This window comes from Cyrtonyx montezumae, unplaced genomic scaffold (assembly GCF_038088225.1).
Source record: "Cyrtonyx montezumae isolate F1298 unplaced genomic scaffold, pur_monq_1.0 scaffold_2, whole genome shotgun sequence".
NCBI lineage: Eukaryota > Metazoa > Chordata > Aves > Galliformes > Odontophoridae > Cyrtonyx > Cyrtonyx montezumae.
The window spans coordinates 46,927,266-46,949,715 of record NW_027071936.1 but is presented as its reverse complement, the minus strand read 5'-3'; the positions used below and the strand labels follow the sequence as shown (position 1 = coordinate 46,949,715).

General features: G+C 38.3%; 1 protein-coding gene across 10 annotated transcripts in view; it reads right to left on the bottom strand.

Annotated features, from left to right (window-relative positions):
- APBB2 (amyloid beta precursor protein binding family B member 2) overlaps positions 1–22,450 on the bottom strand; it is a 149,645-nt gene that overhangs the window by 42,991 nt on the left and 84,204 nt on the right. For 6 of the 10 annotated variants that reach the window (XM_065737114.1, XM_065737116.1, XM_065737115.1 and 3 more), the window contains 4 exons: positions 16,448–16,656; positions 12,003–12,065; positions 11,510–11,595; positions 11,343–11,403 (listed from right to left, as the gene is read on the bottom strand). In XM_065737114.1, the coding sequence (XP_065593186.1) occupies positions 11,343–11,403; positions 11,510–11,595; positions 12,003–12,065; positions 16,448–16,656 (419 nt within the window). The remainder of the gene's footprint in view (positions 1–11,342; positions 11,404–11,509; positions 11,596–12,002; positions 12,066–16,447; positions 16,657–22,450) is intronic. The other 4 variants (XM_065737120.1, XM_065737122.1, XM_065737119.1 and 1 more) reach the window with 3 other exon arrangements.

Here is a 22,450-nt window from a genome sequence, read left to right as displayed (position 1 = left end):
TTTAATTCTCATGTTAAATTCTCCAGTGCTGGTAGCTGCTGTATTTCTTTCCCTTTGTAGTTCACTGTCATGACAGCAGAGCGAGCTGAATGGGACTCTCTTGTTGTCCATTCCATGTACCCCCCCCCCTTCACGGGAAGGGTTTGAATCCTCCTGTCTCCAGTCCCTCCCAGTGTTTCCATGCCAGGTAGACATGAGGAAACCAGCTGGCTTCTGAAACCTGACAAGTCTTTATTTATGTGCTTTATAAGAAGCTCTTACCATTAAGCAAATTTGTCTTACAATTTTATCAAAAAAGCCAATTTCCCAAACACCCTCTATAAACAAAAAAGGAGACCTCTTAGTAAAACCAAGAAAGATTCAACACTGCCTACAAAGTAGCTCAATGCCCGTGGCATTCAGCATACCCAAACAAGCATTTCTTTGCTCCAAACAAACCTGAAAAAGAAAACTCTTCATCTTGGTTGACTCCAACTGCACACATGTTGGTATGACTCAGATGTAGACTTTCATGCAGATTTCTGAACTAAATAATATGAGTAATGTATGTTACATACCACAACTCATTTATCATCAGCTTAATAGACAATACAAGTATATATATACACACACCTATACAAAGGGGACAGCAGAAAAAGTGGCTGTAAGCATGCTGCATCCCAATCTCTGTGTATTGCCAATACCTTTAAAAATCTTACAAAAGATCCACTTTGAGTTTTACTCTTTTGTTTGATAGATTTGCTGGGATTTCGTTTGTTTTCTTAATTACCTGGCTCAGAGGTACTCTTGTTTTAAAGAAAACAAAACCCAGCACCAACAGTCCACCCAGTCTGTCCCCTCAGGTATGGCCTAGTTCTTAAATTAGGGTCAGCTGAGTTAGCAGTGACAGCAACATTGTTTTCTTAGCACTGTAACATGGCTTCCCGGCTCCCATCAACCATGCTTAGTAGCCAAGAGAGAAAGTGCTGCCTTTGAGCTGAGTGAGCTCAGCTAATGTGCCCTCTTTTCTCCTGGAAATAATGTGTGCAGTCACAGCCATCTACGCTGAAGAGTTGATGAGCTCATTAAAGCAACCATCCCTGGTAACTTCAGCTAGTTAAGTACCCCTGCTCAATGCTCACAGCTAATTATTGGCAAATCATAATTTCAAGTTAATCCGGATGCTAACTTCTGGCCTACAGTAGATTCCCTCTTTTCCTCTCACAGGGAGTAAACGAATAGCCTTTACATCATGTTACACATTTTCACAATTAACTTAGAAAATAAAATCATACCATTTTCACTGCCAGGTCAGGACACTCTGCATTATCTCTAAAAAGTACAACTTGGAAAATGTATCTAAATGAATAGAACATGATTTTCCTGTCTGTGTTAATCCATTGTCTCCAGACTCTTTCCAAGAGCTGCACAGAAAACTAGGTCTGAAGCAAAGCAAAGAAAGCTGAAGAACACAGCAGGAAGACAGACATAGGACTGGTACACTGTATTGGGATCACATGGACATTGCTTTATACTTGGTTTGGGATGGGGAGAGATCAAAGACATTACCATGAGCACAGCGTGTCTGAGGCAGCTAAATGCAAATGTTTAAATCACAGTATGGCAACAGTCTTGTACTCTCATCTCAGCTGGACACTTCACATTTCCTGTCAGGCAGTGCATAGGGCATTTGGAAGAAAAAGACAGACAAAGAAAGTCACCTGAACGTACTCTGCCCCATGAAGAGACAGGTGAGCAAAGGAAAACAGTTTCCTCACTCAGTTTTCCAGTTCCAGGGAGCATATGTCTGCATAGCTGCAAATCTAATTAACATTCTGATTAGTGTTAATGGTCTGTAGTCAAAGAACCAAACTCATAAATGCTGTAATCTAAACTCTGTAAAAACACTGTAAACCTCTTTGGCAGTGCAGATCAGCCCTGAAACATCCCCCCATGCTGAGGTTTGAATGAGTTCAGTGAATTGTGTTTCATGCTCCTGCCCTTTGGTGTCACAGAGCCCTCCACCACCAGGTACGATTCTGCTCCACAAGAGCTCTTCCAATGGGAACCCCAGGGAGATCTTTTCCAGGTACGTGGACCCTTGATGCATCTCTGCACACAGGCAAACAGCACGTTCTATCTGTTGCCTCATGTAGTGCTAAACAGGTACTGTTAGAAAAAAAATATCAGCAAAACTAAAGCAAATACAATCCTCTGCTAGGCAGAGGACAAGAGATCAATTATCCAAGACTGAGTAGTATGGAAAATTGGACAGATCATAAGGGCACTGGTAGACAAGATCCTCCCATGACAAGGAAAAATTGCATTAGAACGTCAGCTTGAGAACAACAAACTAAGGGACATGCCTAAAACACAGATTAATTGGTTTTAGATCACACAGCTGCTGCTATCCACTATGAAAAACTATGTTTGAACGTATGTTCCTTGGGGATTTAAATCTATGCTATTAATTTCTCCTCCACTTCTACGGGACTTTAATTTGAGCCAATTTTCTTTTGTTTCCCTTCATGCTTTTCCTTTTTAAAGGTTATATCTGTCTGCAGACAAACATACGAGTAAATCATTACAGCATCTAATAAGGTCTTTTATCACAGGCCACTGAGCAGACTCGTGCCTGCGCTGCAGCATGTAGGTCACGTAATTAACTGCTTTTTATGCGGCCAACACAGTTCTGAAAATTCCACTTACAGTGCCCTTAAAGCAATGGGTTAGTTTGCTTTACTCTTATGCTTGGGAAGATAAAATATCATAATATCATATGGCTACTGTATCCTGGGAAAAAAATATGTTCCAATATATTTGCCAGCTACGCATCCAGAAAAATGCACTGATTTCACATGAAAGTATTGGAAATGATCAAAGCTAAGCCGAGTAACAAAAGACTAAAGAGAAGTAGCTATGCAATTAATGAACAAGCAAGTACTTCAATTAATATGAATAGACTGCTGCATATTCATTTTCTCACAGAAATATGCAGTTGACACGTGAAAATTCTGAATTACCAACAATTCAAACTGCACTATCAAAACAACACTAGGAAGGTTTGTCAACATTTCTACCTTTTAGTCCATGCAGTATTATCTGAATTGCTGAAAATGTGCATATCATACAAAAGCAAGTGTTCATCAGAACAGAATTAAGAAATATTAATTGCTATTGAAAGCAGACAACAATAAATTCAACTTCTGTGAAGCAAGATGTGAATGTGAGGGCTTTAATAACACTATAAATAAACCTTTTTAATAAATTACATCTCTAGAGCAGGTCAGTACTGAACTCTCTGCTTTGACAGTCCCTGGCTCATTCCTCCAAGACACTACAGTCTCATTTTTTCCAGACACTCAGACTCCAACACGTAGGCTGACAGCAGTGGATCTCTTCAAGTTCAGTATTTGTTTCAGTGGTGCTTTCTGGCTCACAGCCAGAGGTCAGATGTGCTCCATCATGGCAAGAAAGCACTGCAGGACCATTGTGCTGGTTCAAGATTTTTATGAATCCCAATTTCTTTTCATTATAGTATTTCTGAATCAAATAGCCAGTTGAGCAAAATGGAATAGACATTATTATTCTCTACTAATATCCATTTGCTAAATATAGTTTTGAAGAAGAAATTCACCTCACCTCAGCAAAAAACAAAAAGGCATAGATTTCAGATGCTCTGCAGTTACCTTGACTCATATCTTAAAGAGATGGGTTCACAGACTTTGCTTTGAGCTACTAATGGTATTTTGAGTTTCATTTTAATATAGTGAAATAACAAATATGCTTCCCCTGTAAAGAAAAGGTAGCCACTTTGTTCACCAGTAATTAACAAAGTATGGCTGTTAAAATAACGCTCAGATTAGGGTCTATCTTGTAGAATAACTGAACTGTAGCCTAATTTGAGCATAATTTGTGCATTCAACACACACAAGAGGCTACAACAAACGCACATTTTCTTTGTCTGCAAAGATAAGCCTTGCAGGAGTATATAATGTATGGAAGAATGTGTGCATACACTTCTTGGAAACGAATGTCTCTGGAGAAACAACATTTTAAAGAGTTGTTTGGGTTTGTTTGTTTGTTTTTTGCAGCAATTATGACAGCATCCAAAGTCAGTGAGTTAGATCACTTCTGATCCATTCCATCCTTTGAAAGAGACTCAAATGAACATGAATCCCAAGTTCATAAACCTTGAGTCACAAGCCCTGGTGGCCTCCCATGCCTGAGGCCCCATTCACTGTCCGACTGCGTCCAATTGCAGCACTACAGAGCTATGGAATGTTGCACACCTGATGAAGATTGACATGGTATCACCATGCAATGTGTATCTCATGTTTTTAATGCTCTTAAGTGATAACTGTTACCTTCTGCTCCTTTCTTTCTTTGCTGAAATGCAATAAATATTGGCACTGAAGACCTCTGTTCCTTTACAGTGTAACTTAAAACTAGTACCAAAATAAATGTGCGTATTGGAGCTACCTAAACATTGCTCTGTCATTCAACATCATGTTCCATTTTAATTTGTTCTTAAATTAACTTTCTCCATAAATCCAGCTTTCACAGTAGACAAATAACCACCAAGGTTTTATCATGCTGTTTTTAAACTGTGTATATGCAACATATATCATGTATATGCATAACATACATGAACACATACATACATCAATACACACTGCATTTTTTCATTCAAAAATCTAGGCAACAGAATGATAAACTTTGTGACATCACAGGCTAGCCTAGGCTGCTTCTCTGAGCCACTTGGAACTGGCAAGTTAATATGAATAATTGAAGATAAACACAAAAATATCTTCTGATCAGTTCATTTTGTAGCAGTAACATGATGAACAGATTCAAGAGGCAGATCACAGCCAACAGCCTGCTCTAAAGCTGGAGCTGACAGAGGCTATATATTGCTTCAGAGGTAAAATAATCAGTCTCCAGTGGGAGTATGAAGGGCTGCAAGCTGTGATTACTTCAGCAGTGTATTAGCAAAGAGGCCAGCAATAGCAGCATAGGCTGAGCTAAACTGGGAGCTTCCCTCACGCTGAATCTATCGATCTGCAGAACAGCATGAGGAGCATTCCACTTGTGGGATGTGAATATGATGGAGAAAGCTTCTGCTCCCACTTCATGTCTGCACTCAAGGACATCTTTTGTAAGTCATACACAAAGTACTGCTAGCCCAGAAAGAGCTTATTCAGTTCTGCACTGCATAGTACTGAATAAACTACGATTAATTAAAAATAAGAAGTAAGAAACACCGTGACCTGGCAGCAGTTCTGCTAGGAGAAGGCAGGAAGCCCCAGCCAGCCTGCGCTGCATGCCCACGTAACCTCTGCCACACACACAACCCACAGCACTTAGGCCATACCTTCAATGGAAAAGCATGACCTGAGACAAAAGGATGCTTATATTTCATCATTTTTTCCCCAGTCCTATAGAAATGCGGCAGCCTGATATAACCCTTCTGTACAATATATCTTAAATAATAAAATACCAATAATATCCCAAAATTCAAGATGTTATTGATGGTTCACAAACCTAGAGATTTACAGTAAATTTTAAAGCACCTTCCATTTTCTTTTCCACAAAGAATATTTTTTCAATACATTTTTCTGAGAAGGGTTTCAAGGAAATCTTTCCCTACACATTTCTCCTGCTGCTCAGTCACCCGTGTTCTGATCCACCAGAACAGGCTCACGTCTAATTAGAACCCAGAGATACATGGGATTTCTGGGAGAGAAGGACATGTAACATACCACAGCACCTTGAAGAGCTCAAGAAATTAAAATATATTACTCCAGATATTTATTTTATGCATATACTGTAACAGATAAACCTACTGTAGCTATGTATATCACCAAAAAGTCAGTTGCTCTCTATTTCTTCCTCTTTCTTGCACTAATCTTTGTATTTGATTATTTATAAGCAAGACTACATTTAGAGACAAGGTAGAAAAAATATCATATAGGTGGAAATCTGTGTTAGTATATACATCACACCATAACATGATTACTTACAGCATCATCTAATGACACAGAAGATACCAGTAGTAAAGTGTGCCAATCATGGTGAAAGAACGAATACACAGACATTCTTCAAAACATCTAATATTCAAAATGAAAAGGTATTAAAAAAAAAAAGTTGAAGTGATGTATTTTAGTGCTTCTGTCTGCTGTTTCTAAAACCGCTTGTGAAGCAGAATGCTTTAGCACACCTGCATCATTTATCTGCAGCATGTCTACAGCTGGGAGCATGCCTTAATGCTGCTCATGGCAGGCAGCCAAATTCAGAAGCAAACAACCAGCTTAGGAATCGCTGTCCTCATTGCTCACCTTTGCTACTGAGAGGTTGCAATGATGGAAAGATGGATAAACTTCTGCTTTACTACAATGACTGCTGAGACTGACCTCTCTTCAACTATTCACTGATGTTTCAAACAGAAAATCTGTTTTAATTCAGTTCCAAAAGCTTCTGAAATGACTGCCTGAAAGGTGAGAAGGGGAGGTAGCTAAGGGCACCTTTTCAATTGAAAGAAACAAAGGGAAAACCACGACCCCTAAACCTCTTCCAATTTCCATGAAATGTTCATGTTGATTTTATTTACTTAAAACATTTCCAAATTATCATGCAACCTCCTAGGAGTCTATAATAAGCAAATAGCAAACGGAAACATATTTTTGAAACTACTTAACTTGTATTCTATTTCCTCTATTTTAAAATACTCATGAACATTGATTAAGGAAGATCCATGTGCATTGAACATAACGTTTTCCATGCTATTCCATCAATATTAAAAGTGGTGCTTCTTAAGTTGCATTCAGGTGCTCTACTGGCTGAAGTTTTGTCTTGAAAGAACTTTGTAAGAACTCCTGGGGCTAATCCCCAAAATATATAACTCTGCTCTCCACAAGAAACTTCCAGCTACTAGCAAGATTATTTGGAAGGTACCTCAAGAGATCACTGAGTACAACTCCCTTGCTGAAGCACAAACCCTACAACATGTCACACAGGTAGGCATCCAGGCAGGTCTTGAATATCTCCACAGAAGGAGACTCCACAACCTCTCTGGGCAACCTGTTCCAATGCTCTGTCACACTTCTTCCTATGTTCAAGACTTAGGCCGTTGCTCCTTGTCCTGTCACTATACACCACCAAGAAGATCCTGGCCTAATCCATTTGCCTTCCACCTTCCTTCAGATATTTATTAACATTAATCAGATCCCTCCCAAGGTCTTCTTTTCCTCAGGTTGAACAGACCCACAATACACAGCCTTCCCTCATATGGGAGATGCTTCAGGCCCTTTATCAACTCTGTGGCCTTCTGCTGGAATCCTTCTAGGAGATCCCTGTCCTTTTTGAATTAAGGAGCCCAGAACTGGATGCAGTATTCTAAATGTGTCCTCACCAGGGAAGAGTAGAGGGGAAGGATCACCTCCCTTGATCTGCTGGCCACACTGTTTTTAATGCACCCCAATGGATGGACATTTTAGATCTGTTCTACATAATACTGGAAAAAACTCAAAGTAACAAACCTGATCAAACGTTAAAAGCCAGAAAACACAAAACTGCTAAAATAGTCTGAGAAACAGGCATCCACCTTTTAAGAAAGCAGCAACCTCAGATTTTAATTAAGATGGACTCAACTAAAGCTTTCTGTAGAGCTTCGTATGCTCATGAGAAGATTATATGCAGTACAAGGTGGACTGTGAAACTACTGGATAAGAGTTGACTACTTCCTATTGGCACCTTGAATGGGATTATGCACTTTAACATGGAAGTCATTTCTTGTAATTACTACATATGAGAAAATCTACTTGGCTCTGGTTAGGTCTTCACTTGCATCAGAAATCTGACTCATCTCCAACTCACCTCCATCATCATGGGGACACACTGATTATTTGCTAGTGGCCCTGAGTCTAGCCAGGATATTTGCTACTGGAGAAGGTAAGGAACAAGCAGAAGTGGGATCATTCTGGAAGACACAACACACACCTTCACAACAAGAGAAGCAACACTCTTCGGGAGCCACTTAGTATTTTGTAAAAATTATTTAAATAGTGCTATTTACAGGCCACATTCATGACAACAGTAAGTCAGCTTCTCATCCCTCACCATCACTCAAAACACCAAAGTATGCTTAACAGTTCATCACCACATTCATCACTTTCCATGTCTTCAGCTTCTTTCCATTCACTTACAGGTAAGTCATCACATTCAAGTACCTGCTAGCAGCATCTTGTACCTATATAAAATTTATAAATCTCTTTTCTCCTTTCTTCTGAGATCCCGAACATTTACTGGTTTTAAAATTAGAAAGGAGACTTTTGAAGCAATTGCCTAGTACATCAGCTCATAATTCTTAGATATCAGTATATAGCTGCTCTAACGTGGCAAGGTTGGAAAGTAGTGCCCTGCTGAACAAGCTCTTATGGGGACAGGAAATTGTAAAATCCATACAGGACTCCATTAAGTCTAAGAAGAAAACCACATTTAAATGGCATGAATAAAGGCAGGTTCAAGTGTCCAGTCAAACAGGCTGATTCTGTATAGATTTAGAAGAAACTAAGTTGCATGACACCTCTATTTATCATCACATCCCTAGGGATAGAAACAGATTTCCCAAGAGGTTTGGTTTCTTTGCACAAACACAGCGAAAAATTTTAGCATCTTCCTCTACTTTTACACATAGCCACCATATTGTACAGTAAATAGTGTAAAAAGACATAGTCCAGAGGAGTTTATAGTCCAGAATTGGTAAAAGCTTTTTTTTTTTTTTACCTTCCTTGAAACTCAATTAGGAATGCACAGGTTTCTCTATAAATTAACCAGGAAATTTATGATCTGTCTCCTGGGAAGCACCAATTCAAAACTCATTTCCAGTTGTGCACGTTTCACATGCAGAATTAGTATCCCTGTCAAGCATGAGCCATCTCTTCAAGAAATTCCTACAAAAATAAATCACTGAAATTGAAAAGCTCAATCTAATCATCCTCCTCTTTCTTCCCCTTTCCCATCCATTTTACAGACCTGTGCAGAAAACCTGTACCAACCTGACAAGGATGTGGAGTTCGGAGCTATATCTGGAACACAGTATATTGAAATATATCTACTGCTTGCTGATAATTTTCAATACTTAACTTCATTGCTGAGTAAATAACTTTTCTTACAGGAACTACATGAATTCTATTACACACTTTTCCCAAAATTGACTTGTTTACAATGCTACAATCCTTACAGAAGTAGACAACCTCTGGGGAAGGGAACTACTGGAGACTTCCACATGGTGGCACAGTTTCCTTTACTGAAAGATGGCATTGCTCTGCACAACTAAAGACATTTTTAATTTTATTTTCCTTTAAATGTACTGGCCACTGCTGTGAATAGGCTTAAAAAGATTCAAAATCCCTAGCATCTCTCTAACGAAGTCCATTTTGACAAATTCTTCTAACAGAGTTTAATATGTTACAAAGCTTCCTTCTCTGAGGCTGTGCTTGCTGTCGTGCAGAAGCAAGCTTCAATCCAATGCAGTGATGGCAAGTGATGTGTCTGAGAGGCTGAAGAAGCCATAAATCTGATTTATCTAAAAGTCACTTTAAATCCTATTATGCTTCTTTCACTCTCACAATAACTTAGATAAAATGGGCTAGCAAGGAACCCACCTACCACATCCGCCTTTCCATGCTTTTTTCCAGAGGTATTTTCCTTGTGTTTCCAGACCCATTTCCCATCCCTGCAAGGTACAGCCATAAGGCAGCTGGAAGCTCTGACCTCAGCATGAAGCTGCTCTGACCTGAAGCTGCAAAGTAAGGCCCAACCTGCTGAGCTTTACCACAGGCCTGGGCATTGCTGCCCCTACACAACAGCCCCATCAGGCAGTGATAGATGGCACATTAGTGCTCAAGGGATGCAATAAACATAAAATACATGTATAATTCCTTCTCTATTTCTTGTCCTGTTTCTTTCAGCCACTACAGTAGAAACTTTAGAGCTCAGCTAGAACTACTTATTTAAGCATCAGCAGCATGGTTTGGCCTACACAGGAGAAGCAAAGCCAGTTGTTGTGGACAAGCTTCATCTCATTTCACTGATACTGGGTGGGTATCAGTTCCATAAATTGTGTAGTTGAATATCTAGCCAGACAGGGAGGAAGACAATGGCCAGTACTGCTTGTCCACACAAATGCTTCCATAATTCTCCACACAAGAAGGACTCCTCATCCTCCCCAGTGCTAATCATCCAGTAAAGAATCAGATGTACCAAAATACCAGCTACTTGCAAATGCTTTCCACACTGTAAGACATTTAAAAGGAACAGCTTTCTGAAGACTGGTACCTAATGCTCATCACTCCCCCACTCCATTTACTGTGCCTGTCATAATGAGAGCAGCTGAAGCCTTGCTTTTTAACTACCAGCCTGCCAAGTGAACCAAACTTATTTACATCTGATTTAAACATCACAAGCCAAATAATCAAGACGACAAAGACGTTTAAGTACCCTGATCAGTCTGTTTTCTATCCTAACATACACCGTTAATGCTACTATAATTATTAAATCTGTTACATACTGTCTTTCTGCAGTAAGTAGCTTCTGCTCCTGTCAGTCACTGCAGGTGTATGGCACAGCAAAGGCACTCATTTAAACTAGTTGGATTTCCAATTATAGAGATTCGCATACGTTCTTAAAAATGGATGCAAGCACATGGCCAAACCATCAACAAGACCAATCCGGAGACATGTGCACAAGCTTTCAAAACCTCCTGCTGCTTCCTTCTCATAAAGTTTAGATTACATCACTGACAGCCCTGATTTACTTCTGGTGCTTCTTCACATAGTAGTCTCATTTTTACCTATAAATTTTATCCTCAAACTAGACTGCATTCCCTGTTCTCTAATATACAAAGTTCCTTTTTCTAAAAAGCAGCTTCATTATTAGTAGTTGAGAGTTGAAGCAGTCACATAAACAAGGAGTATTTAAAGAGGGGATAAACTTAATAATGAAGAGCCACTGCCATCACTGAAAGTCCCAGGAAGCTATCTAGCCATGACAAACAACAACCCCCTTTCTTACTTAGGACAGAAAACTTGCTTGTTTGTGCAAAAGGTCAGTTTTTACCACTAGACAGTATACTCTTCAGTGTTAACACACAATTTCTTGGCTCTCAGTCACACTTTCCTGACCAAATTGAATAAAACTTTAAACTGCAAATTCCTTTGAAAGAATAAGGCTTCCATGGTCAATCTACATTGTGCCAAAAGGAGTATATTAAACTTCATGGCCTAGGAGACATTCTGCAGCTTGCATTATGTTCACAGCTGCAAATTTTTAATTGTTATCTCATAGTGCATTTTCTTACCGACCTTGGCTTCTGGATCACTATTGATGCTACAAGAATCATCATCATCAGATTGTGGAGCATTTCTGTTAGAGAAAAAACAAACAAAAATCAACTTAAAAATAAGGTAAAAGTTAAGCAAAGCACCATATGAAAGTAGTTACTCTACGGGGATTTCTGAAGTAACTGTACCTGAGCTTCAAGGAGGCATAGCGCAATGTTGCTCCTTCAAATTCTTTCAGACTTGGGTCTGGGTTCACAGTGGCTGCATGCAGGTCCTAGACATAAAGGTAGTTTGGTCAGTGTAGTAGTAAGGACACCAGCATGTTATTTCATATTTCAAAGGGAAATCAAATCCTCCCTGCAAAGAAGCAACAGTACTTCTGGCTGAAGTTGAAAAGAGGCATGCATATATATTCTCAAGCTGCATTTCATTCAGTGCAGGCATCTTATTTGTTATGTCATGGCATTTGCCCTGCAAGTTTAGACTGAGTCCATTCCAAGTGGAAAGATCAGAAAAGGCAGCATGTTTGTGAGCTACACATCCCTAGCAATACCCCCATTCACTTCGGCCTGTTATGAATGACATTCATGGAGAAAAATAAAAGGGGAAAAAACAGCCATTGCCATGCAAAAAACCAAGGGTAATAATATTAAAGACTCTAAAATCTGACAATATACTTGCCTTCCAAATGTCACTATTAATCTTTCCCCCATTCAGTACAGCAAAATCACTCCATGGCTGTTTCTAGACACATAATTATTCACACAGGAAGAAGCACATTGACAAAAAAAAAAAAAAAAAAGAAAAAAGAAAAAGAAAAAAAAAACACAAGACACTGTTGTTAGCATTGATATTTACAAGATGGGTTAGGGAACAGATCACCTCAAACTTCAGATAATTACAATACCATGGCATTTGGAGGAAAGGGAAAAGAATACATGCTTCTAACAGTTACTTACCAAAACAAATGATTGAAACAACGAAAGTTAATATAAATCAGGAACAAACAATGAAATTATTATTTAACTATGATCTTAAAAGCAAGCAAAATAAATCTGAATATGAATGTTGGCCACAGCCTGATAAACAGCAGTTAAGGGGAAACATAAGGATTTCCATTTGACTGGCACATTTGTTAATAGACTAATACTACTGGAACTAGAAATACTGCGACACGATGATATATACAAGGAGAAGATACACACAAGGTAAAGATCAAATACTTCATAGGGAAAAAGCATGAGAAACAGAGTGAAGGGAAGGAGGGTCAATAAGGAGTGCAGACATTTTTTGCTGAGAAAGTGCATTTGCAAAATCTAGGAGCATTTTTTTCTTTTCTTTTTTTTTTTTTTTTTTTTAAAGAAAACAAAACAAACCATTCACTCTCTCATTTTCCACTTAACTTTCTAAAAGCTTTGAAGGCATTCGATGCAATTGAGAAAGTAGTAGTGCATTTAACACCATGACAATCTGAGTTTCATCCTTCTCTGCAAAGCCTGGGAGAAACAACTAATTTTGGAGTTGTCCCTCCCCTTCCCTATGAGGAAACCACTTCTTTGTAGTTCCCCAAATCCTCAAGAATTCCCATAGTTAACAGCCCCCCCCCCCCACAAGATGAGCTCTGCACTGAGGCCAAGCAGCACCCAAGTACCCAATACGTTAATTCACAGTATGGATCTCACATCTCAGAAGTGTTCTCAGGAAATCTCTCCTAGACCAATTATTGGTGAAAAACAACTTCCATTACTAACTCCTCCCAAACATGACTCTGACTTAATTAATAGTCATCAGCTTTTCCTACTAAAGAAATTTTTTAATTATTAGCTGTTGGCAGTTATGTTACCTACAGAAGAGCGCCTAAAGGTGATCCAGGTCTTTGATGAATCAGACTTTAAGAAGACAACTACCATCAAAGCATTCTACTGGGACCTCAAAGAAGTTCTTATTGAAAGTTAAGCCCCTTCTCTCTATACAGGAAATGGGAAAAAGGCAGTAATTTCTCTAAAATTTGGAAGAGATCATACAAAACACAAGGATTTACAGAGGAAGTAATCCATCAATGCAGAGAAGAAAAAAAGCCAACTAAAACTAAGTGAACTTAAACCACTTGCCCAAAAACAAAATACATTTTTGTGTTTTTGCTGGAGTAGAAAGGGAAGGAATGCTCCAGGTTACCCATATTTAGTGTTTATTAGCATTTCTGCTAAATGTGTAGAATTTTTACACAATGTGTAACCTGTAATTGGTTTGGATTGAAATTTACAGATTACTTTGAAAAGCAAAATTGTCCTGCAGCCTGTGCAAGACTAACACATTTGTGTGTTTTGCTTTTTTAAAGCCACTTGTGCCATTTGTATGCATTACAGCACCATTTCTCCATACTCATATTCTCCTAACTCGCTGTTCAACACTAAGTAACTGTTGTTCCTCATGCTAAGCACCTACAACCAGGCATGGAATAAAACTGGCTATCTTTGTTGACTGCCCTCAGCTGTGAGCCACATTCTACAAAGTGAAACAGTTTCTGTATGCCACATCATTTAAGAGACAGGGACACAAAGCTAAAATAAATAAATAAATAACAGATAAATTAAGACAGAAGGAACGAGACAAAAGGTAAAAACAGCATTACTGTGGTAACAAAACAAAACAAAAAAGTTTCTAAATGTTTATTTGGCAAACCTAAAAGCTGGAATAGCCCAAATAAACTCAAGACTAGCAGTTGATGCTTCTTCACCAAACAAAAGAGATAAAAGAATTGTTATGGAGTCACACAAGCCTATGGGGACAAATAAGAAATGCTACCCATGCCAATCTTCAATCCTAGACTGCATTTTCATTCATGTAAAAGCTTTTCAGAAGAAAAACATATAAATTCCAGCCCATGGGAATGAACTAAGGCAGCTCTTCCAAACCAGATTAGCTTAGAGTATGGGCTTCTGAACAGCTCTATAGGAACCAGCAGTACACACGTGCTCCAACCTCAAGCTGGAACCTGTCCACCACAAGCACTGCTGCCAATAGCAGCATTTGGGAGCTTCATTCTAGATCAAATTCCACATCTTCTGTGTCAGATTGACTGACACAGATTTCCAGATTAATTCTATCAATCTGTTGGTATTTTATTGGAGCACTATCTTAGGAATGACAGTAAAAAAATCACTTATTTAAGTAATGGCATGTTAAAAGCTTATCAATGAATGAAGAAACCCTCAAGAGATGAATTCCTCAGTTTATATCTACAATTAAAATTGACATATAATATTAGCATATTAATATAAGCATCAGGATCTTGTTTATTTCCTGTATAATCTTTTAAGCTACAGAATATTGTATTGATCCTGACACAGATACATGCTTGACTGGATCAAATTCTTGAAAGCATTAGCATGTCCACATCAAAATCTAAATGAGTTTAAAGTGAGTTATCACATACTCACATATATGGCATTTTAGAATAGCTCTTAAGTGTCTTATTTTCTACATCCACTCTGTACTAATAACTGTGCTGCTACAACTATTCTCTGTTTAAAGCAAGAAAAATTATAAAAGATTAAAGGTACATATGCCACATTACTAGCAGGTCTAACATTTTCATTGTGAAGACATTTTTAAAGGTAGAAAAATAATTCAAAAGAATATATGCATTCTCCTTCAACAGTTTACTAACCCAACTGATTTCTGGATGCTCATGAAAGACATCTACAACTTCGTAACTGAAGCCCGCATGTTGTCCATATTCTAGAGTAAGAGAAATACTTAATGTTGAAGTTATATCCCTCACTTACACATCCAGAAATTTGAACTGGAAGAATTTGCAGGAATTTATACAGAGCATTTGTTTTTTTTTTCTTATTTTCTACATGATTGATATCAACTGGTGTTCTTTCTCCATGAGCCTCTCTCAGATATAATTTCCAGTGTGTTTGGTGAACAGGCACTTTACTGATGTGAACCGTAACTGAAATGGTGTGGTTAAGTTTGGCAACCTTATGAGTGGTATTTATGAACATGTGGCAGCAATCTTTCTGAAATAATAAAAAAGAATATGCATGTTTAAGCCTATAAGGGATAAAAGTTTCAGGGTCAAAACTGTAACACATACTTGAATGTCCCTGCCTTTCACCTAAGTTATTCTGGTGCATGTATCAATAAAGTCACAAACAGAAAAAATGTCATATCTAAATACATTAAAAAAAAAAAAATAACCTAAGACTGCCTGATACAAAAATCAAAGCTAGTACAAAGAATTCCATTGATTCCATAAAGCTGTAGACATTCTTCTGAAAAGTCAATACAAAAAAGGATTACATTTCAAAATAATCTGTTATCATGTTTGCAGTTCATTCCACAGAAGTCTTCTCAACATAAAAAAAAAACCAACAATGTGCTTCCATTTTTGAAGCATACTCTTCTTTCTCTGGATTTTATACATAGAAATACATAACATCAGTCAATCTTCTCAGCTGTGCCTGCAAGGATTATTTTAAAAGGCAGTATCGTATATTGCTCTTTGAGCCCACGTAGAAGGAGAGAGCATATTTCTTTCTGTTTCTAGTTAAAGACTGACTGCAACACAGTGATCTACTTGTGCAGATATTTTGTACTGACAAGATGTTGAGAAGCTTACACTTGAGAATACTTGATTTTTATTTAATAGAAACTGCCCTGTAAAGCAGCTGGCGTCTCAAATGTTTGATTTATCTTTGTGTGATACTCCACTCCTACTAGGTGAACCAAAAAGAAGATGCAATTGCAAACAGTCTAGGAAAAAAATAGCTATAACGTAGAGAAATTTTATGTACCCATATAATGGAGTAATGCTTCAGCACATACTAGACAACTGCAGTCATCTCACATCAATCACACGCTGACTTATTTATGTGAGATACGATGTTTGATTTTATCCTACACATCCAAAGTTTAGGATGCTTTATGAGGCGTAGCCATTAGAAAACATTCAGAAAATACACAATTACAATATATTATAAACAAGAAACTACACTTTGGGATTGCATCAGGCCTCACTTTCTAAAGTTTACTTAGGCATTTCAAGAAGGTATGTCTTTTTTTTTCTTTTTTTTTTTTTATAATAGTATACAGCACATAACAGGACAGCTTGTTACCTCAGTTTCTGGAGTAGGAGATGGTGTAATGGACCCGAGTGATCCTTTCCGTGAGCCCTGAAGATCTGTTGGAACAGACACAGGACGTTGCCATTGAGTTGTTCCCGTAGGTATGTGCCAGTAGTAGATTCCAGCAATGTCATTGATTTTCTTCCATCCAGGTGGTAAGTCTGGGTCTGTCTGAAATGACTGATCACTCCATATATCTGCTGGGAACAGGAAATAAAAAGAAAAAATAGAAGAAAAAAAAAAAAAACGAATCAACATTACAAAGATATGAACTTTTTTTCATAGGTCTTCCCCTGATGCAACAAAGAACAGCAGGTACTGCTGTTATACTATTCCTATGGACAGGAACACCAAAGAAATACCTTGAGTTACAGAGTCTCAAAATAAGGCAAGAAAGTCTGCATGGTTTGAATTAGCCTACAATGAGGGGCTATATATAACAAAGAGCTATTCCAGTATGGCTGTTACCTAATACCATCAGATAAATAGCTTTTCTAATAACGTTCAGCTTCAGGTACATTAAAACACAGCATATGAAGAAATATCTGGAATTGTGGTGTAACCTGTTCTGCTCCCTTCATCACACTACTTTCCCTTGTCAATGCATGTTAGCGGAGCACACATTTCTGCTAATCAAAATCAACTTATCAAAAGAGAAAGAAAAGAATAACACAACAAACAAACAAACAAGCAACCTGCAGTGCTTTTACTTGCTACGTCCAAAAGACTGCTTGCTCAAAACTGTGCAAATAAAAGAATGTAGTGACCACACTGCATACAACCCTGGCTGTTAGAACTAACATACTGTTTTGTAATAGGGTAGGAAAAAAAACACCAAAGCTCATCAACAAGTGCCAGCACAGGGATGAAACGTTGGCTTTTCTGGGAAATCTCTTAATAACTGAAGAATGTGACAGCATATTCAATCTATATGAGATTACAAATATGTATAAGAAACGTCACTAGTGGAAAAAATACAGTACTTTTAAAAAGGCAGAGGCATCCTCTATGTGAAAAACAGCTGTACCTCAGCAACAATTTTCTCCTGAGGAATACATGCTTTCCAGAGGCTGGGAAGGGAGCCAGTGCTCCTTGAAACCTCCCAGCTAAGAGTGCTGTGGAGGTGTCATTATGTTACGTGCTGTTAACCAGCTGCTATGCTCCAAGGGCTGTCAACTTGCAGCGGAAGACAATAACCTCCTGGACTGATGTTTGCCAGCACTCAAGCACACTGGCATACAAACTGTTCTAGCTAGAAAAGGGAAAAAAGCAAAACAAAACAACAACAACAAAAAGAGAGAAGAAAGAAAGCACTGTACCAATGAACAGTGGCTCATCTATTCCAGCAACTTGCTTTCAGAGACAGGCCTCAAAACACCCACAACAGTGGGCAGATGAATTGTAGAACCATTTAAGCTGGAAGGGACCCTTAATGGACATCTAGTCCAACCCTCCTGCAATGAACAGGGACTCTTACAGCTAAGATCAGGTTGCTCAGAGCCCTGCCCAGCCTGGCCTTGAATGTCTCTAAGGACAAGGCATCTACCACCTCTACAGACAATGTGTCCCAGAACTACCTGATCACAGGAAGAGGTCCACCCCAACAGAAGCACTAGAGTTTAAGAAACCATTACTAAGCTGATATGCTGAGTATTTCATTATTTTCCTATTAAATTAGTAGAAGATAGCAGAAGGTCAGTAATTTGAAACTGACGAACAACATATTTACAGAACATTTTCTTTCACTTAACAAGAAAAAAAAGCAGAAAAATACAACAGATTATACAAATCTCCTGATTTATACTGTCAGTTGTTTTATATCTCTCTTCTTCACATCTTTACTGAATTAAAAGTTTATTGTTAGCCTGATTAAAATTTCTTACTAGGTTCTTTAGCACTTCTATTATACATTTCTCAATCCCTCTCACTTCTGCTATCCTCATTTAGTCACATGCAAACTCACACACAAATGGAACGATAATTTGATTGACTCTTACACTTTATTGCACAAATCAGACAATTTTTCCCACAATGCCATTTTCAGTTCTTAAGTTACTGATTCACAATGTCAGGGCTAACCTGAGACAGATTTGCAGAAAAGAAACAACTTTATAATTACACTTAAATTTGATAATGTGCCTTATAGATTGTAGCCCAATATCATAAATTAGATGCAATCATATAATCCAATTCCAAAAATTCCCAAGTATACTAAATATCCATCCCAACATGCCCCCCATAGCCTCTCCTGCATTCACCTACATAGTTCCTGACTGAGTTCTTACATGTCTTGAAGTGCATTTGTATTCATACAATGGCCTGGGTTGGAAAGGATCTTAAAGGTATCCAGTTCCAAACCCCCTTCTGTGCACAGGGTTGCCACTGACTAGTTCAGGGTGCCCAGGCTTGTGTCAAGCTTTTTGTTCACCAGGACCCCCAAGTCCTCCTCTGTAGGGTGGCTCTCTCAGTGACTTCTTCTCTTAGTCTGTATACATATCTGGGATTGCTCCAACAACCTTGTCCATTTCTATTTCCCAGTCAAACAACTTACCTGCACTTTTCCCAACCATGTAAAAAGAAAACTTCCAATAATTTAACAGCATCATACAAAAAAACTGGTATGTACAAAGACTGACTATCTCAATATCACACTGAAGCATGCACGGGAACATCTACAAGACCAAATTCACAAGGGTAGGTTTAAATAAGAGGTTAATTAATTCTAAAATGTAATGATAACGCTAATGTTCATAAAATATACATATTGGACCTTTCAGTGTATGCTGGAACAGAAAAATGATAAGCCCTTATTGCACAATGAGGAAAAATTTCACATTAGTTCACGTTCATATAGTTTACGGTATTAAACAACTGTACTTCAGCAGTGCCATGACATGAAAAATCACTTTAAGAAGACAGACACTGCTTCTACGCTTGTCATATAAACATAGGTATGTATGCACGTGTATTTTCATATGCTGTTTGCAAAGAACTATGACGTGGCTGAATTATTTCTTTAAAACAAATGAACCAAAGATGCAGAGGAAACAACACTGTTAATTACTGTAATGGTATACTACCAGAAAAACCTTAACTAAAGTGACCTTAAAGTATAAATATACGAAACTAACAGCAGAGAAAAACTGTTAACCCAGAGACTGAAAACAACATTTACGCAACATTTAGCCAGAAATAATAAATTCACTTGTGCATGAATGAACACTTGGAAAGAAATCAGGTGAAACAGCTGTGTGCATTCTGGGGTAAGAAAATATCACCTGGCTGAGTACTGGTTATTTACTTAGAAAAATTATCCATTAACACAAATAAATATACCAAACTATGCTTGCATGTGTTCTGAGACAAAACAGAGTTAAATTTAATCACCAACTGATCAATGCAGCTGAACAGGAGGAAGCCAGATCACAGGTGCTCACATCGACAGACGCTGAACTAGCCAATTAAGGAAACAAAACTGTTATGCAAACCTACTTGAAAAAAAACACAACCTTGTCCCACCTACAACTAATTAGCAAACACACCTCAGGATCAGACAGGGCTAACCTCACAGGCTGTGACTTCCTACCAGCACAAACTGGAAGACCCACCTAGCTTGTCCTCTGTAACAGGTGAAAGCATTCATTGTGCATATGGAAGGTAATGGCATATCACAAGAGACAGAGCACCAGGAAGATGGAAGTAAGAGCCAACATACAAAATCTGACAGCATAGATGAATACTTTGCAGCATAAGAGACATACTACGGGACAATTTTCTTTATTTGAATGTAGAACGATGGGTATTAAAATATTTTTCCACAGAATCGCTAAGACCTTGTTAAATGGTATGACAGTGAGTCAAAATGTTGATTTGTCACACAGGCCACATAAGAACAATCCCTTAGCAGAACAGAGTCCAGAATACAGAAATAAAGAAAATAAAAAGGTACTGCACTGATACCCTGTTACATTCAACAGTCTTTTCAGTTCCAATCTTCTGGTAAAAGGGAAGGAGACAGCCGCAAGACGGGGGAGAAAGGAAGCAGGTATCTATACACTGAGCCTGTTCAGTTGATGCAGCAGGCAACAAATCCAGATGATTTATGACCATTGGGAACTTTTCTGCTGTACCTCCACAGTCATACCCAGAGGTGAAGTTCTACCTGGCAACTCCTGGTCTCATAGTCTTTTTCAAGCATTTCACTGATTTGCAGATGAAAGGTTTTGTTTTGACTTGGTGCAGGATGCTGGTTGCAGCACTGAATGATATCCTGATGACTTATGCCTTCAAAAAGGCAGATGTAAGGCTATGCCAGGTGGATATACAACTCTAGAAACACTCATAGTGAAACTAGTAACTGCAAACTTCAGTGCAACAGAAGTATGTCCAACAGAATTAGAAGCTAAAAGTACATATATGCTCTAAGGAACAGGATCATATTATCCCATGCTGTTTTTGGAATGAACTACCACCAAGTTCTCTTTAAAGCAAGAAAAACAAGGTGCTGGGGACAGAGTGAACAGTTAGTTTCACTCCACTGAAATCCTTGAGCATGTTTTTTTTTTTCTTTTTTTTAAGAGATTCATTTCTGTGAGCATAACTTCTTGTACTTGGAAGCAGCTGATGATGTAAATTCAGTTTCTAGCTTATGCAAATGCAGCTTAACTGGAGTTGTTAAAGTCCCTGGTTTTCAGACCCTCTTTTCAGCAAAGAAGGGCCTCCTTTCACTGTGTGGCCACTGAATGACCAAGTGAGACCATTTGCCTGCAAGACTCAACAATACTTCCAAGCACTTGATCCAAATTATCTAAGTAGGTTAGGAAATAAAATACTTATACTGTACAAAGATAAAGATGAGAGATCTCACTTTTCTCCTTTCAGAAAGCAGTTACTTCTCATTTACCTCTCTCTGTTCTTAGGACTGTTTCATATCTGTTCTACCTACAATGATTCTCAAGAGATACCATCCAAATGCAGGATTTGATCTAGACTTCAATTATCTACTACTTTTAGAAGCATATTTTCATGCTGAAAAGTTAATTGAAAAGGAGCATTCAGTGCACAGTCTGGGAACACAACAGCCTGACCTGAGATGGGTGCAGAGTTCTCCAAATCTACAAAAAACAGTCTGGCTAAAAGTAAATTCAGAGATCCCTTTTTCAGTCTGCCTCTTCCATTGCTCACATTCCAGCAGTTGATGCACATATAGTATCAACAAAGAAACTGAAACAACAAAAAAAGCAACCACCACCAACATAGCCTCATTAGTAAAGTGAAAGTTTCTAATGGCAAATTTGCAGAGAGGATGGTGACAGGATCCAACAGCATGTTGGTAGTGTTCTGGCAGCAATAGAAAGCAATTAGCTTAAAATTTTATTGCCTTTTTCATTGCTGGGGTGAAAGCATCAGGAAACCGCTGACTGACAACAGAATGTGCACAGTGCAGATGCTGTATTTCTGGGAACAACGGATAAGAACAGGGAAGATTAGGGGATAAAGAGGTTTTATTAAAAATGAAATAGGTGGAGGAAAGCATTTCTTTACTCTTCAGAGCTTCTAAGATATTGAAATAAAAATGTTTTACTTCTATCTCCTGGGCCTAAAGAAAAATCAAGCTAAATGAAAAAACCAGAAACAGAATCTTCTTGAGAAGACCCCACTGATTTCCACAGATTTGGTCTTTAACCCCAAAGGGAGCACAGTACTCTCTCCACCTACCCTCATATGCACATTGAACATCAGGAAAGACATAGGAATGGAAAGGAAGACATGTTGAACTAATAAATGAAGGCAAACAAAGATAAATGAGTGTTCCCTATGAAACAGCACAACAATAAGAACACAGACCCTGAATATTTTTTTATCACATTTATTCCCTGATTTGGGTTCAATGTACAAATTTAGGCTGCTCAGGTTTAACAAAAATACACTCAAAAGACGAATTTTCTTCTCACTGTGCACTACAGCATAACTGACAGCATCACCCACTCTCAT